This window comes from Glycine soja, chromosome 19 (genome assembly GCF_004193775.1).
Source record: "Glycine soja cultivar W05 chromosome 19, ASM419377v2, whole genome shotgun sequence".
NCBI classification, from domain to species: domain Eukaryota; kingdom Viridiplantae; phylum Streptophyta; class Magnoliopsida; order Fabales; family Fabaceae; genus Glycine; species Glycine soja.
The window spans coordinates 35,841,180-35,856,916 of NC_041020.1; the positions used below are offsets into that span (position 1 = coordinate 35,841,180).

Genomic DNA, 15,737 nt, shown 5'->3' on the forward strand with positions numbered 1-15,737 from the left:
CACCACACAAATGCACCCATCATCCGAACAAACCAACACCAAACAACTTAAGCAACAACAAGAAGGAGAATGAGGTACAAGGTTGATTAGGTAGTTGAAAATGAGGTTTAAGAGTTAAAGAGGGGAGGAAGAAGAGTCATGGATTTGAATCCCCCAGTAAATTTTAACAAATACTAGTAACTAACATTAACTGATAAAAAATAAAACAACAATGACAAGAACCAAGCCTTTTTCCCTCTGCTACCACGAATATCAAGTCATGCCACCAAACAGCTCAGGCAAAAAGCATCAAAACCCAAACCACAAATAGTTAGTGTCAAACACATAACACAAACCTTGTGGCACATCATAAGTGAATTTCTTTGAAATAAGGAGTCACAGTGGAAACACGGACAAAACAGAAGCGAAAACATTTACATACTAGACCATTTCCTAGTAAACAAGAATGCGACAAACAAAGTACATTTTTTTTTTATCCCTGTCTTTGTTATAAAATATTATAAAAAAATTGCAAACATAATTCTTCCGCAGAAAACAAACCGTTCAATAACTAAGTTGAATCTAAATTGCGAGCAAGTATTGAACCATAAAGCAGATGAACCAAAGTGAAGAATAGCCATAAACTTCATTTATCCATTCGTATCCCCTGTCACATATTTGTATCTGTCCGTTTCTCTCTGTCTGGGTGTCTTAACTCTTATGTTGCCCACAATTTCAACGCTGATATTTTTCTTTGGAGGTTTTGTACTAAAAAAAAATTCAAATTTATTTCAAGAAAAAAAGAGAAGTGTAGAATTTCAGTGAATTTTACTCTCCACTGATACGAGTGGAAAACCCATAACCTGGCCCACTTCGGGACTTAAGGTTCAGATCCAACCATAATTTAACCTTATCCAAAGAGCACAACAATCTCCCCCATTCGTGCGGTGGAGCATTTCGCAATTAGCCAACATTATCCTTAAGATTTCTTTGGTCATGAGTTTGTTTTTTTGCCCAATTTGCACTGATACGTTCAACATAGCCAATAGCTTAAACAAATTGGAATTGGGCATGCCATGAAGGTGGCATGTTGCACCCCAGACATTAATGTTCCCTACTTGGAAACCCCAAGAACAAGGTTTGGGTCTGAGGAAGCCCTTGTCTTGCTTAAAAAATGTAGCAATTTCAAGCAGCTCAAGCAAGTCCATGGCAAAATAATCCGTTATGGTCTCACCTATGATCAATTGCTTGTGAGGAAGCTAATTCAGCTCTCTTCCTCTTATGGCAAAATGAAATATGCCACTTTGGTATTTGATCAACTCAATGCCCCAGATGTCTTCACGTGGAATGTCATGATTAGAGCTTATACCATTGGCGGTTCTCCTAAAATGGCCTTTCTTTTGTTCAAGGCCATGCTACACCAGGGCTTTGCCCCTGACAAGTTTACATACCCTTGTGTGATCAATGCTTGCATGGCCTATAATGCCCTTGATGTTGGAAGAGTGGCCCAAGCTTTGGCCATCAAGATGGGATTTTGGGGTGACCTCTATGTGCAGAACACCATGATGAATCTCTACTTCAAGTGTGAGAATGTGGATGATGGATGGAACGTGTTCGATAAAATGTGTGTGCGCAATGTATTCGCGTGGACCACCGTCATTGCTGGATTTGTTGCCTGTGGGAAATTGGACACTGCCAGGGAACTATTTGAGCAGATGCCTTCCAAGAATGTTGTTTCATGGACTGCAATTATTGATGGGTATGTGAAACACAAGCAGCCCATTGAAGCCTTTGATTTGTTTGAAAGAATGCAGGCTGATAATGTGAGACCAAATGAGTACACTTTGGTGAGCTTGGTCAGAGCATGTACCGAGATGGGTAGCCTCAAGTTGGGTAGAAGGGTTCATGATTTTGCTCTCAAGAATGGTTTTGAGCTTGAGCCATTCTTGGGTACCGCGCTTATAGACATGTACAGCAAGTGTGGCAATTTAGATGATGCAAGGACAGTGTTTGATATGATGCAGATGAGAACCCTGGCTACTTGGAATACCATGATCACTAGCTTGGGTGTGCATGGGTATAGAGATGAAGCCTTATCCATTTTTGAAGAAATGGAGAAAGCAAATGAGGTTCCAGATGCTATCACTTTTGTTGGTGTGCTGAGTGCTTGCGTTTATATGAATGACCTGGAACTAGCTCAGAAGTATTTCAATCTTATGACGGATCATTATGGTATAACACCTATCTTGGAGCACTATACATGCATGGTTGAAATCCATACTCGTGCTATTAAGTTGGATGAGATTTACATGTCAGGGAACACAATGGAAGCTAATCATGATGTTGCAGAATTACTCCACAAGAACAAACTCACTAGTTTTGACGACATTAAAAAACTTATACACAAGAAATACGGGGATTTGGATTTCTCAGAACTAGTTTTAGACCATTCCTCCACGAGCTCAAGTGGGATGCAGATTGATATCAGCAAAATAAGATGATAAATTCTGACGTTGTTCTCATTCACTGTCACACAATGATAAAGATTCACGCCAAGATGTCTTCTATGGACCTTTTATGAGAAGTCTATATACATAGCCAAAAGATGCCTCTAATTTGTGTTTAAATATGTTGAGTGATCCATGATGATCAGCATAGCTTGTTTTATAAACTAAAGAAATGTTCATTGAAAAAACACGGGGGAATTGAAGCTTACAATATATAAGACACTTATTATAGATCTTAGAATTTCTGTCAAATATTCAGTGTAGACATTCAGTTTAAAGGTAAAGTTAGCTCATATTTTTCAATATAATTTTTTTTTTTAAGTTAACAAGAAAGCTACAAGTTCATGATCATTCTCCCTCCCATCCCATGTACCCTGCAACTGTTTGTTCTCTCACCGTATGGCCAGGATGCAACACCAGCAAACCATAACGCACCTGCAACTGTGATCATAAACAAGACTGTGCCAGTAACATAAACGCAGCATAAAACGTTATATCTAATGGAAGAAATTTTTTGTAAGGGCGAAATATCATGTTGTGTAAATCGTTTATGGTTGTTTCAAGAAATTGAGAAAAAAAAAATCTAGTGAAGAATGTAGAATACTAAAAAAATGATTTTTTATTTATTTATCTTCATTTAATAATAATTTCGATTTACCTTTTTTTGACTGGAATTTAAATTTACCTATTTACAGAGTATCGTAGCCTATTTTATATTATTAATAGTTGGCGAAATTGTTTGTAAAAATAATATCCAAATACCAAATTCGACCTTTATATAACCTCAACAAAGTAAAAGAAGTTCTTGGAAAATCAGAGAAAAAATATTTTCTTTCGAAAATAATTCTTTCAATAATTTTCTTGAACCTAATCTTTTAAAAAAAGTGGGCACAGTACTTTTGTACTTACAAGTCAAAGTTTTTATAAAAGAAAATTGAAGTATATATCTTATTTGATACAAACTTTTTTTTTTTTTTGTTTTTTCGGATCCATTGTAATAATATCAAAATCAAATAAGTTGACTTAAACCAACTTACTAATACATTTTTATTGAAAAAAAAAACGACTTACTAATGAGATGATTAGGCATGGTAATTCTCCTCGCAATTCAGGGATCCTTGCAGGGACTATCTCATTCGAGGCCCCGCGGTCGGAGAAAAATTATCCGCGGGGACGGGAATGTGGATGGGGATAAAAAAATCCCCCGCAGCTAATTCGGGGACGGGGATGGGGACTATGCTCCCCGTCCCGCAGGATCCCGTATCCCTGTGTATATAGAATTTTACTTATATACTCTCATAATATGTATAACATAAATATAAGGGTTAATATAGTATTTTACTAGTAAAAAAATACAAAATAAAATTATCATATATATAAGTAATATATCATAAGTTACAACGACATAAATATTACCCAAACCCTAAAACATCGCATCAAACATTCAAACACAAACTCATCAAAGTAAAAGAAGTTCTTGGAAAATCAGGAAAAAAAATATTTTCTTCCGTAAATAATTCTTTCAATAATTTTCTTGAACCTAATCTTTTAAAAAAAGTGGGCACAGTACTTTTGTAGTTACAAGTCAAAGTTTTTATAAAAGAAAATTGAAGTATATATCTTATTTGATATAAACTTTTTTTTTTTTGGATCTATTGTAATAATATCAAATCAGATAAGTTGACTTAAACCAACTTACTAATACATTTTTCATTGACAAAAAAAAAAATGACTTACTAATGGGATGACCAAATAAATTGCAAAAGTTTGTTTTAGCCGATGATCTAATTAGAGGAATAATTGGAATTAGTATATCAAGCTTTTTCATAACAATTTTTGTTAATTTTTTTTTCAACATTTAACTTTGTGGCATCGAAAAGATTGGGCCTAATACTAAAAAATAATCCAAAAAGTAAAATGAACAACAGGATAATTGGTCTATATGGATCCTTCCTACTCCAAATCAAATATCAAAATCACATTGTCATAAATAGATAAAATATTATTTTCATTTATTTATCAAAAGAGAAGTGCTCTTTGAAATCATAATTGATTTTCTTGATATCTAACATAATGAATGAAAGTGTCAATCTCAATTTTTGATTTTATGGATGAGTTGGTAACATGTGCATACGCACAAGTCAAGTTTGTTGTGTGTACACATGTTTGAAAAAGATTTTTATGTAAAATTATTTTCTTTATAAGTGAATAATAAGTTATATGACACATAATCAATTATTTACAGCACAACCATACAATATAAAAAATATACTTATATTTCTATTTTTTTTTAAAAAAAACATTATTTATTATCGTAAGAATCAAACTTAAGTGTCAAGGAATTTATAACAAATAACATATATTGTTTAACTAACTGATTTAAATTCCTTGATGTTGAATTTAAGTATAATAAGTAATATAAAATTTTAAATAACTTTTCCATTACTAATAGATGTTAACATAGTTAAATAATATTGAATTTAATATTATACTTAAATTTAATCCTCTTTTTATTAAATCATCTTTTTGTTTAGTGATATTGAAGTATTCAGGATATTGATGTATGATAATAATTTATAAGGTGTATTTATGTAGGATGAACTAAAAAAGAAAATGGTTGAAGCAGAGAGTTCGCAAAATTTACAAAGCACGCAAGATTCTACTGATTGGACAAATGATATATATTCAAAAGTCAAAGGACCTGAAAAAAGAGGACGTGTGCGTTGTCTTGGCAAGCTTCCACATCAAGCAAGTTCATCTCAAAACTCTTATACAAACAATAGAATTCAAAAGTTGGAGAATTTGCTTGGAAACCTTGTAGCTGTGCTTAAAGTACGATTTGCAGAAGATCCACAAATTAATCAAGTCTTAGAAGCTATAGATCAAGAGGTATGAATTTATAATTCTACTTATTCAACGATTTAACTATGATATGATACTTTACAAAGAAAAAACGTTCTTTTAATTTAGGTACCTACAAATGATTCTACCGGTAAAGATCATCAAACTACAAACAATCTTAGCTAGAGGTGAGTTGAAATATAGTACTATATTTTAACTATATATATATATAGAATATATCATCATTATGTTATTTTAATAGCAATTGAATGTTATAATTTATGCTTCAGTCTTGTTCCTTTTACTTGAATGATGATTTGGAAAGCCCTCGTGCAATTGGACCCTTCTTTAGGCTCTCACGGTCAAGGAAAAGATGATGGCAGCATCAACCACATGATTATTCTGTTTGTGTCCCCACTATAAATATATAATTGGGTCATCTAATTGATCTTTTCTGGATGGGATCACCTAAATGAATTATTGATTAACTGGACCAGCTTGTGATAATATATTGTTAAATTTACACGTCCCATTTTTCTTTTTTGAGGTTTGTTTTCTTGTATATGTTATTGGGTGATATATACTTGTTAAATACATACTTGAAAGACCTATGCTAAAGCAAGAGTATTTTACAATTGGAATGAGGGTGGGAAAAATGTGAAGCAGAAAAGCAACCTTATTTTCATGTGAATGTTTGGCTATTATTGTTGCATACTCATTTTGTTTGACCATTCCATGTCCTTCCTAGGTTTTAATTATTCTCATCTGCATATCAACTTCATAAAATGTAACCCTTCTACAATTTCTAATTAATTATAAGTTGATGTAATTAATTAGTTGTGCAGAAGTATGCTAGATAAAGTAATCTTTTTGAACTTTCAACAGAAAACACAATCAATTTGGCTTTAGGGTCATCTTAATTACAGTTGTCATATAGCCCTTTGAAGTATGCCATATCTAGTAAAACTAAAAGCTAAGAACAAATATCATTCTTGCTGTGAAACAGGCTTCATGGAGTTGCTATAATTTGTTGCTTCTGAGAGAAAAAGGTAGGAGCATGCCAAGCTTATGATGGAAGAAACAACTAGTTAAAACAAGATTCCAAATTAATTGCTGCACATGCAACATTTTAATACTACTGGGCTCTTTTTTTGTTCCATGATATTACATATAGAAGAACCATGTTCTAAAAACATTCCCTTTTTTGTTCTTAAATCTTGCCACTGTAACCTTTTTCTAGGCAAAAGTGATGTTAATATGTTAGTCATTAGTCATAACTCCACGTGATTAGCACACAACATATACATTTAATTTGAATTTCAAATTGAGAGCAAATAAATTCTGAGGTCAACCACTAAAGATATGTTTGGATTTCTTCCATTCAAAGCTCACAATCTAGTTACAACAATCACAAATTAGGCTAACAAAAATTTAATTGTATGTAGTAGGTTGTTGTAACTTTTCAAATTTAATTAAGCTCATGTATATTTAATTAAAAATTATAATAAAAAAATAATGTAATTAGGAACTAGTTTTATTATTATATGACATTTACCTACAGAAGACCGTAGGTACAAGTAAATTGACTTTTACCTACAGTTAGAGATTATAGGTATACATTAATATCTTTTACCTACACATTTAAAATAGTAGGTGTTACCTATAGTGATAGTTAAATTTGACTATAGGTAAAAATATATCCGTAGGTAAAGCCTATAGTGACAGACTATTAGTTGTCACTGTATACCCCCTCAAAGTTGACGCAAAAAACGTCTGTAGGACAAAGTCCTTTATACATCTACCTACGGATTTTGGACTTCTAGTGACAGATTTTGACTGTAGGTATAAGTCATTTTCCTTGTAGTGATTGGTAGTCTTAGGTGCTTATCTTAAATGCCAACAATCCAACATTAGTAACTTATCCAAAAAATAACAAGAGCAATCACACACCAGCACATTACAAAACTAACACTCTCTCTCACTCTTCTCTATTTTCCTCCTCTCCGTTTTATATCCATATAGGTCAAACTTTCCCTCCCATGAGTTTGATTGCCTCCGAAGCAATTTGAGATACACCTTATAAAAATTAATTTTATATTAAAACAAATATAATGTTTGTTAGAAAATGATTGGTAACCAAAGAATAATGTTTGTTACACTTAGAAAAACTTCCATCCCAGTAAGGTTGCTGCACTGGAATGCAACTGTGTAGAAATCACGGCGAACCTATGTTATAAATTATACAAATTTGAGTTATTTGTATGAGTAATATCCATGCCAAAACAAAAGTTCTTTCATTTGCATATTTGTATTAACATTTTAAGTACAAAGTTTGTTTAATCACTCAAAACTTCATAATGAGAATGCATTTTGAGAAGAATATCTTTGGCAAAGAGAGCCAATATCTTTCTTTCAAAATCCTTATCAATGTCTTTGCTCATCTAGAATGCTTAAGCTAGCAAGATTAGCAGCTCACTTTATATTTTCGTGAAAGGTGAGTTGCATGAGTTAATTTCTTTAGTTGATTCCACTCATTTTGATGTTGCTAGCTCTAATGATTTAACATATATGAAATGAAATAGGTGATTCTTCTAATCTAGTTAGTGCTAATGGGGATAAACCAATTGAAAAGGTAGTCAAATCCCATCATCATCACCGTATCATAAGAATAATTGCCTGGTTAGATTAACCAATGAAAATGAATGTTTGGAAAAACATAATTTAAGGAAAGAAGAATCTTCTAGTCCCAATTCCAATTATGGCACTGAAGAAAACCAACCTAAATCATTGTGTAAGAAAGAATTATCCTTTTTAACATAAGATCAGGATGAGGATTCCAAATGTGGGGAAACACAATGGGAGCAGTTGTTTTTGTTGTAGGTGATGAATAACAACAGGTAGTCAATGTTCTTAATTGCATGTTCAATACAAAGATAATTAAGGCATTGATATTTCTCGGAAGGAACATGACAATTCTAGAAGCAATCTCCTTTGCAACAATGTATATCGACTCAGAGTCAACATTGAGTTAAAATGGGAGTGTAAAAAGCTATATGTAGCTTTGCATATAAAGAGAGATATATCTAATTGGAAGATAAATAAGAGAAAAATTAAAGCCAAACAACAACCAATGCAGAAAAGCATAGTTGGTATTTTTTTTATTAAAAATATAGAGTTTCTACAATTCATCATGGATTAAAAAAATCTAATATACTCTTCTTTTTATATTTGCATAAAAAGATAAAGATGATAGTGTTGATGTTATACTTATGCGGAATAGTATACATAAATCCAATTATGTAGCCTGAGATCACAGAACTTAGAGTGAAAATTTTGACAACAGGTTCTCTGTTAGTAACAAATGCCATAGTTGGAATAGAAAGAAAGAAAACCTTAAATAAGATATTTGATGTTTACCTCTAGAATTAGAATTCAGAAATTTATCCACAACAGCAAGAGCAAATACAGATATAAAAGAGCTTTCAAGCAAAGTTAGAAATTATGAATGTTTTTAAAAAGATATGAACTAAATGATCACTTATAGTTTATTCTACTATGTGATAAGAAAAGACTTGTCTATAAAAGAGCTTTCAAGCAATAAGTTAAAAAGTAAGCATGCTTTTTTAAATAATGTTCTAAATTATCACTTGTAGTTTATTATACCATATGATACGAAAAGACTTGGATGAGATAATTCTCCATAAATTTTACAATAGGAACTTTACCCTCAAGATTGACTATAATGTAACTGAACTAACTGATAAAAAATAAGTAAAAGAAACACTATTGGTGTGATTCTAAGTTTTCATATCATCCATAAGCTTTCTCAAACCTATTATATAAAGTTTATAATTCACAAATGTTGTTTATTCAATGAAGAATGTAAGAGTAAGAATAATCTACTTGTAGTTGACCGTTCTTGAACTGAATTATTAAAAATCAACTGTCCCTATTTAGGCTTGGAAGATGAAACCTAAGATGATTCAAATTAAACAAAAGAAAGAAACAGGTACAATAAGAGCATAAGCTTTTAATGGAGCAATTATTTTTACGGTTAGAATTCAAATAGGGCATATATAAAGGGATTTTTCTTCCCAACTAATCCATTTAATAATTTTATCTATCCAACTATCTCTCCCCCAAATTATTAACATAACTATCTCATTTACTATTCACAGTGTGAATTCGGGCCCCGACCCTGAATTTACACATTTTTTATTTTACTTTTTTAGACTTCGTTTAGAATTCGTGATCAGTTTTTTTTTCATTCATTTTTTTTTCATTTTGATTTTTTTTTTATTTTGTAATTTTTTAATTATACTAATAAAATAATAATTGGTAATATATTTAATTATTATATTTAAATAATATAATTAATTATTATAATTTTTAATATATAATGTAACTAATTGTAAGAATAATTATTCGTGGGGTGACTTTTGCATTTTTAAATATATATGTTTTATGATTGAAAAAATAGTTAAGTTTGATAGTTTTCATGTAAATGAATTTAATGGTATAAGTTTCACATCGTGACTTAGTTTAGAAAGGCTTGAAAAAGGTGTTCGAAAACGCAAAAAAATCATTTTTTGCACTTGAACAGTTTTTTAATGGTCTTTTTTTGAATATTTTTGCTTATAAATACGAGGTTATTTCCTACGAACAATGCATCATGTGCATTGTTTTGCTTATGAAAATGAGGTTATTTGATACAAACAATCATTCACTCCCACTATTTTCATGTTGATGAATTCAATGGTACCAATTTTATTGTTTTACAATAAAAAGAAGATTACACATGAAATTCTTAAAACAAACATAATCAAGACCATACAAAACAAACATAAATGGGAAAGCTATTGCTTGAACATATTGTTAGAGCTTTATTTATCACACTTGATGACATGTTGCATGCACGAAATGCATACTTCTTAACATGAGGTCAATTTTCATTCAGAAACACCTGTGCCACATATTAATAACACACGGATATACAAAACAAATTTATGAATACCAAATTTATTGGTAACCTAAAATGTAAAAATATTACCTTGACAACATTGAGTAGTGTAATATTTAAGTAACATTTGGAGTGAGGAGGAAATAGTCAAAACACAACCACTTGTAGAGTATATAATTCAATTTAATAAAAAAATAAACTTTATGTGACACATAAAGAAAGAAACTAACAACAAGAGTAAGAAACTTACCTCTCGCAAAACTAAGACATAACCAATTGTTATATATTGGCCAAAATCTTCTTCATCTCTTATGATTGTCCATCGCAAAGTGGCATCAATAATGTTTGTAGGATCCTGAAATTAAATTTCTCATGAATGAATATCATATGGCTTTCAAGAAGACCATAGCTACACCGTCGATCCTGAGTCAGCCCAGGCCAGGAGTACCCATACTCCTATACCTTTCAATAGCTGACGAAGGCGTTAGCTCGACCCTTATGCAAGAGGAAGGGAAACATCAACTCCCTATCTATTTTACTAGCCGTATACTTTATGACGCCGAGAAGTGCTACCAAATGATAGAAAAGGTGGTGCTAGCACTCATTACCTCGGCTCGACAACTCAGACCCTACTTCCAGAGTCATCTAGTGGTAGTCAAAATGAACTACCCCATCAAGCAGATTTTGCGAAAGCCTGAACTCACAGGAAGAATGGTGGCCTAGTCTGTAGAACTTTTAGAGTACGACATCCAATACGAACCTCGCAGCCCTATGAAGACATAATTCATGGCTGACTTTCTAGCAAAATTTGTTGGAAACGAAAAAACCACCTAGACTGGTGGAACCTCTATGTGGACGGTGCATACAAAGTAAAGGGAAGCGAGGTAGGAATCATCCTCGAAGGCCCTAACAAGGTCACTCTAGAGAAAGCCCTCAAGTTCAACTTCAGAGCCTCAAACAACCAGGCAGAGTATGAGGCGCTTATTGTAGGTCTGAAACTAGAAACAGAAGTCGGGGCCAAGAAGCTACGATGCTACATAGACTCGCAGCTTGTCTAGGGACAGGTTGCCAACATATACCAGACCAAGGAGACAGTGCTGCTCAAGTACTACCACATTACCAAAACTCTCATCGACAATTTTGAATGCTTCAAAATGTACTACATACCCAGAGAGAACAACACCAGAGTAGACCTGCTCTCCAAGCTAGCTAGCACCGAAAAGGTCAGACACCTCAAGACTATCATTTAGGAGACACTCCAAACTCCCACCATAGACACTAAAGAAGTTATGGCTGGAGAAGAGGAGGAATCAGACTATATGACCCCAAACAGGAATTTCCTAATCCGAGGGGTGTTGCCATCAGATGAGAATGAAGCCCGATGCCTGAAATGGAAGGCCAACTACTATGTCATCCTTGATGGCGAACTATTAAAAAGAGGGTTGACAACACCCCCACTCAAATGCCTAAATAGCCAACAAGTAGATTATGTCATGGGAGAACTCCATGATGGAATTTGCGGCCTCCACACAGGAGAACGCTCCCTTACAACAAAGGTGGTGCACAGTAGATACTACTGACCAACACTTAGGGCAGACGCCCTTGGCTTCACAAAAAGATCCAGATGGTGCCAAGAGTTTGCAAACGTGCCACGCACCCCTTCTGACAATCTCCATAGTCTGTATTCCCCTTGGTCCTTTGCCATGTGGGTAATGGACATATTGGGACCACTGCCAAAGGCCCCAGGAGTAGTCAAATACTTACTAGTCGTCATTAACTACTTCACCAAGTGGATAGAAGACCACTACGGGAACATATGCAGGTATGACCAGTGAGGTGGAGAAATTCACCTAGAAACACCTCATATGCAGGTACAACCTCTCATACGCCCTTGTCACGGACAACGACACTCAATTCAAAGCTTAAACTTACAAAGGCTTCCTAGCAAGGCTAGGCATCAAGCACCTTGTCACCTTATCGAACATCCTCAGACCAACGGTCAAGCAGAGGCAGCTAATAGAGTCATCCTTAGGGCTCTACGTACTAGACTCGACAAGTCTAAGGGTCTATGAAAAGAGGAGCTCCCTATTATACTTTGGGCCTACCACTATTCACCCCAAACAACAACCAATGAGACTCTTTACCGACTCACATACGACACAGACGTCATGATCCCCATTGAAGTCAGGGACGTGGAGCCATCGACAAGGAGACTGTTGTTCTGGAAACAACAAAATGATGAAAATATAAGGGTAGAAATCGAAACAACAGATGAAGTCCAAGACATGGTAAGGATTAGGGAAGAAGCCACCAAACTCTGAGCAACAAGGAGAAAAAAAAACAAAGGTTCAACCACGAGTATTTCAACCTGGTGACCTCGTATGGCGAGTCTGAGGTGAAGCCAAAAAAGATCCTCGAGTGGAAAAGCTTGGCTCCAACTGGGAAGGCCCATTCAAGGTCATAACAAGCCTTGACAACAGAGCATATAGACTACAAGAACTGGATGACAAAGCAATTCCAAGAACATGGAATTCCACCCACCTGAAGTTCTACTTCAGTTGACCTAAATGCAAACCCAATGTTGTACTCTTTTTCCTACTCAAGTCTTGGTCCCAAAAATAGAAAAATCAAGGTTTTGGCTTGAAAGGTTTTAACAAGGCACAATTGGGATAATGAAGGGAATTTGTACTCAACCAAATACATTGAATAAAAATTCTACACTCCTTCATTTTCATAATTTTCTTGTCAAGACAGGAACATCCATAGTCGTAGTTCCAAGGCTTTTAAAACTTAAGGACCACCCTTGGTGAGCCCTTCTTCTACCATTAAGTCTCTCCAGTGCATGCCACCCACAATGACTGACATGTACGTAAGAGAATGCCATTAAGTATCCAGCACATGCCACCCACAGCGAGTGACATGTAGGAAAGAGCATGCCATTAAGTCTCTAGTACATGCCACCCACAATGAGTGACATATACACAAGAGCACACCACTAAGTCTCCAGTATGTGCCACCCACGACGAGTGACATTTATACAAGAGCACGACGCTCGAAAACTAGGTCGGACAATTCCCTGGTCGATCCTCCAAAAGGTTCACAAAATCCAAGGTCCGTCCTTGGTGATTCCTACTGATTCACGACACGACATCTCCAGTACATGCCTCCCACGATGAGTGACATGCATGCAAGAGCAAAACACATGCGTTCACATAAGACATGCCAAACCTAAGCTTCTTACTTGGTGATCCTCACAAGTTCAAAAAATCCAAGCCTCGACACAGCTCCACAGGCTTGTCAAAACCCAGGGCAAACACGTTCTCGGTCCAAGGTTCAATAAACACAAGGCTCACCCTTGGTGAGCCCTTTCTGTTGCTAAGTTCCATCTCCACAAGAACTCAAGGTACGCAAGGTCTGCCCTTGATGATCTTTCCATTTCCTAATTTTTATTCGTGCAGGAACAGCAAAAACCCAAGGTTTGCCCTTGGTACACACTCTTGTAAAACCCAAGGTTCACCCTTGGTACGCACTCCTACAAAACCCAAAGCATCTCCTTGGTCCGCTCACTCGTTGCAACTCGACGACCATCGTCAAAGGTCCAAGTTCAACAAAACGAACTACCACCAGATTATTTGGCAAAACCTTCAATTAGTTGGAAGTCATACTTACTCCTAATAACCACCAGAGGAGAAACTCAGTAGGTCAAGCGACCTACCTTTAGACTGGTTGGCAAGACCTTCAACTAGGGGCAAAGTAGAAAGAATCATTACCAAATGGGTCACAAGACCTTTAACCAGGTTGAAATCAAACCTGAGATGATTTTACGTCATCTACTTTTCAAAAGACCACCATAGTCCTACCTTTACATCGAAAAGGTCTTGCTTCTTGTGCCGTCAAAGATTTCACACTTATCAGCACAATGGTCTATTCATACTACTATAAGTATGGAGCATTGCATAGACAAAGGCAACAAGACATACATAAACAGTGCAAAATTCGTCAACAAAGGAAAAACATGTGCATTGAAGAAAAATAATTGTCATAATTACAAGGCCTGAGTGGCCAAAATCCAACAATGAAGAAAAAAAGAAAATAAACAAAAGGTAGCCTAAACAATGACATCATCACCTTGCTCCCCGGAACCCTACTCCTTACCAGCAGCCTCTTCCTCCATAACAATATCATCCTCATCAAGCAAAATATATTCCTTCACGTCCTTGAAGGGGTCAAAGAGACCCAAGTCAAGGCCCTTGGTGAAGAACCCAACCTGCCTGACAACCTTGTTAAAGCCCTTTTCATGCTGCTCCACAGCTTCCTTCTTGTAAACGAGCAGCTCCTCCTTAAGCTTCTTGCTGGCCTCCCTCTCCCTAGCAGCCTACAACTCGAACTCCTTTAGCATGGACTACGACTCCTTCAGCTGGGCCTCGAGATCTGCCACCCTCTTGGCAAACTTGTCCTTTTCCACCGCCACATCCTCTACCTTGCCAGCCAAGCTCTTTTTTCTCTTCTTGCAAGTCCTTGCAACGTCTAAACAACTCATCACCGTCCAACCCGATGCGCAACAGTTTGGCCAATACATTGCCAACTTTAGAAGACAGTTGGTGGTTTGACCTCACAGCCTCAACAAGAGAAACGATGGCATTAGCTACCTTAGGGCATTCCACTCTCCAGGCAGTGCGAGCAACCACCCTCTATTTGGCAACTTCAACCTCCAAAAAAGAAACTCTGCTCAACGTCTCTTGATGTTACTGCCCATTTTCTTCAAGATTTCCAGACTCCACTGAAAAAAGACCTTGGCAGAATCTGTAGCATGTTGAAACTCGGCTGACCTAATAAGATTTTTATCAAAGGCCGATACAAAGTCAACTAGGGTCTTCTATTCGGGTTTGTACTCCATGCTCCACAAGGAATCAACATCGTTGGAAGTGTAGATATGATCCAGGGAAACATGGGGGTGATAAGAGGTGGAAGTCGAAGCTAATGCAGTGGAAAGAGGGACCATAGGAGGCAAAGAGGAATGAGGAAATGCCATAGAGGCACTGGTGGTCGCCACACAAACACTTAGTAAAGGCGCAACGACGGTGGACGAGGGCCCCACAATAGAACCAGCCAAAGTAGCTGGCTCACTCTCTTCAGCAGCAATAGGAGCAACCTCCTGAACAAGCACAACAGGAGGTGGAGGAGAAGAAGTAATAGCAATAACAACATCAACAACAGGAGCCTCGACAATCGGTGGAGCCGAAGGCACATCTTCCACACTTGAAGGGCGACCTGAACCGAGCGTCAACCCTACAACCTGCCTCAGGGCATGAAGGCTCGAAGAAACATTGCTTCCACAGTATCTACTATCATTGTTATCATCTCCTTTTCCGTCATTAGGGGTGCTACTTGAGTTGCTAGATCCCTCCACCTTTGGGCGTATTCTTTGAAAGATTCATACTCCTTTTTAC

General features: G+C 35.9%; 1 protein-coding gene and 1 long non-coding RNA gene across 2 annotated transcripts; both read left to right on the top strand.

The window, feature by feature from the left end:
- The first annotated feature begins 850 nt into the window (after positions 1-850).
- LOC114399258 (pentatricopeptide repeat-containing protein At3g26630, chloroplastic-like) lies at positions 851-2,738 on the top strand. Its single transcript, XM_028361411.1, has one exon. It carries the CDS (start codon positions 1,056-1,058, stop codon positions 2,478-2,480), a length of 1,425 nt encoding a protein of 474 aa, XP_028217212.1. The 5' UTR covers positions 851-1,055; the 3' UTR covers positions 2,481-2,738.
- A 2,349-nt stretch (positions 2,739-5,087) lies between these two features.
- Positions 5,088-6,039, top strand: LOC114398233. Its single transcript, XR_003663526.1, has 3 exons — positions 5,088-5,375; positions 5,457-5,515; positions 5,618-6,039. It is a non-coding gene; the product is annotated as an uncharacterized LOC114398233 (long non-coding RNA).
- Positions 6,040-15,737: the final 9,698 nt, after the last annotated feature.

Bases quoted from the DNA above. Each gene is read 5' to 3' on its own strand.
- LOC114399258 (XM_028361411.1), top strand. From the start codon at position 1,056: ATGAAGGTGGCATGTTGCACCCCAGACATTAATGTTCCCTACTTGGAA.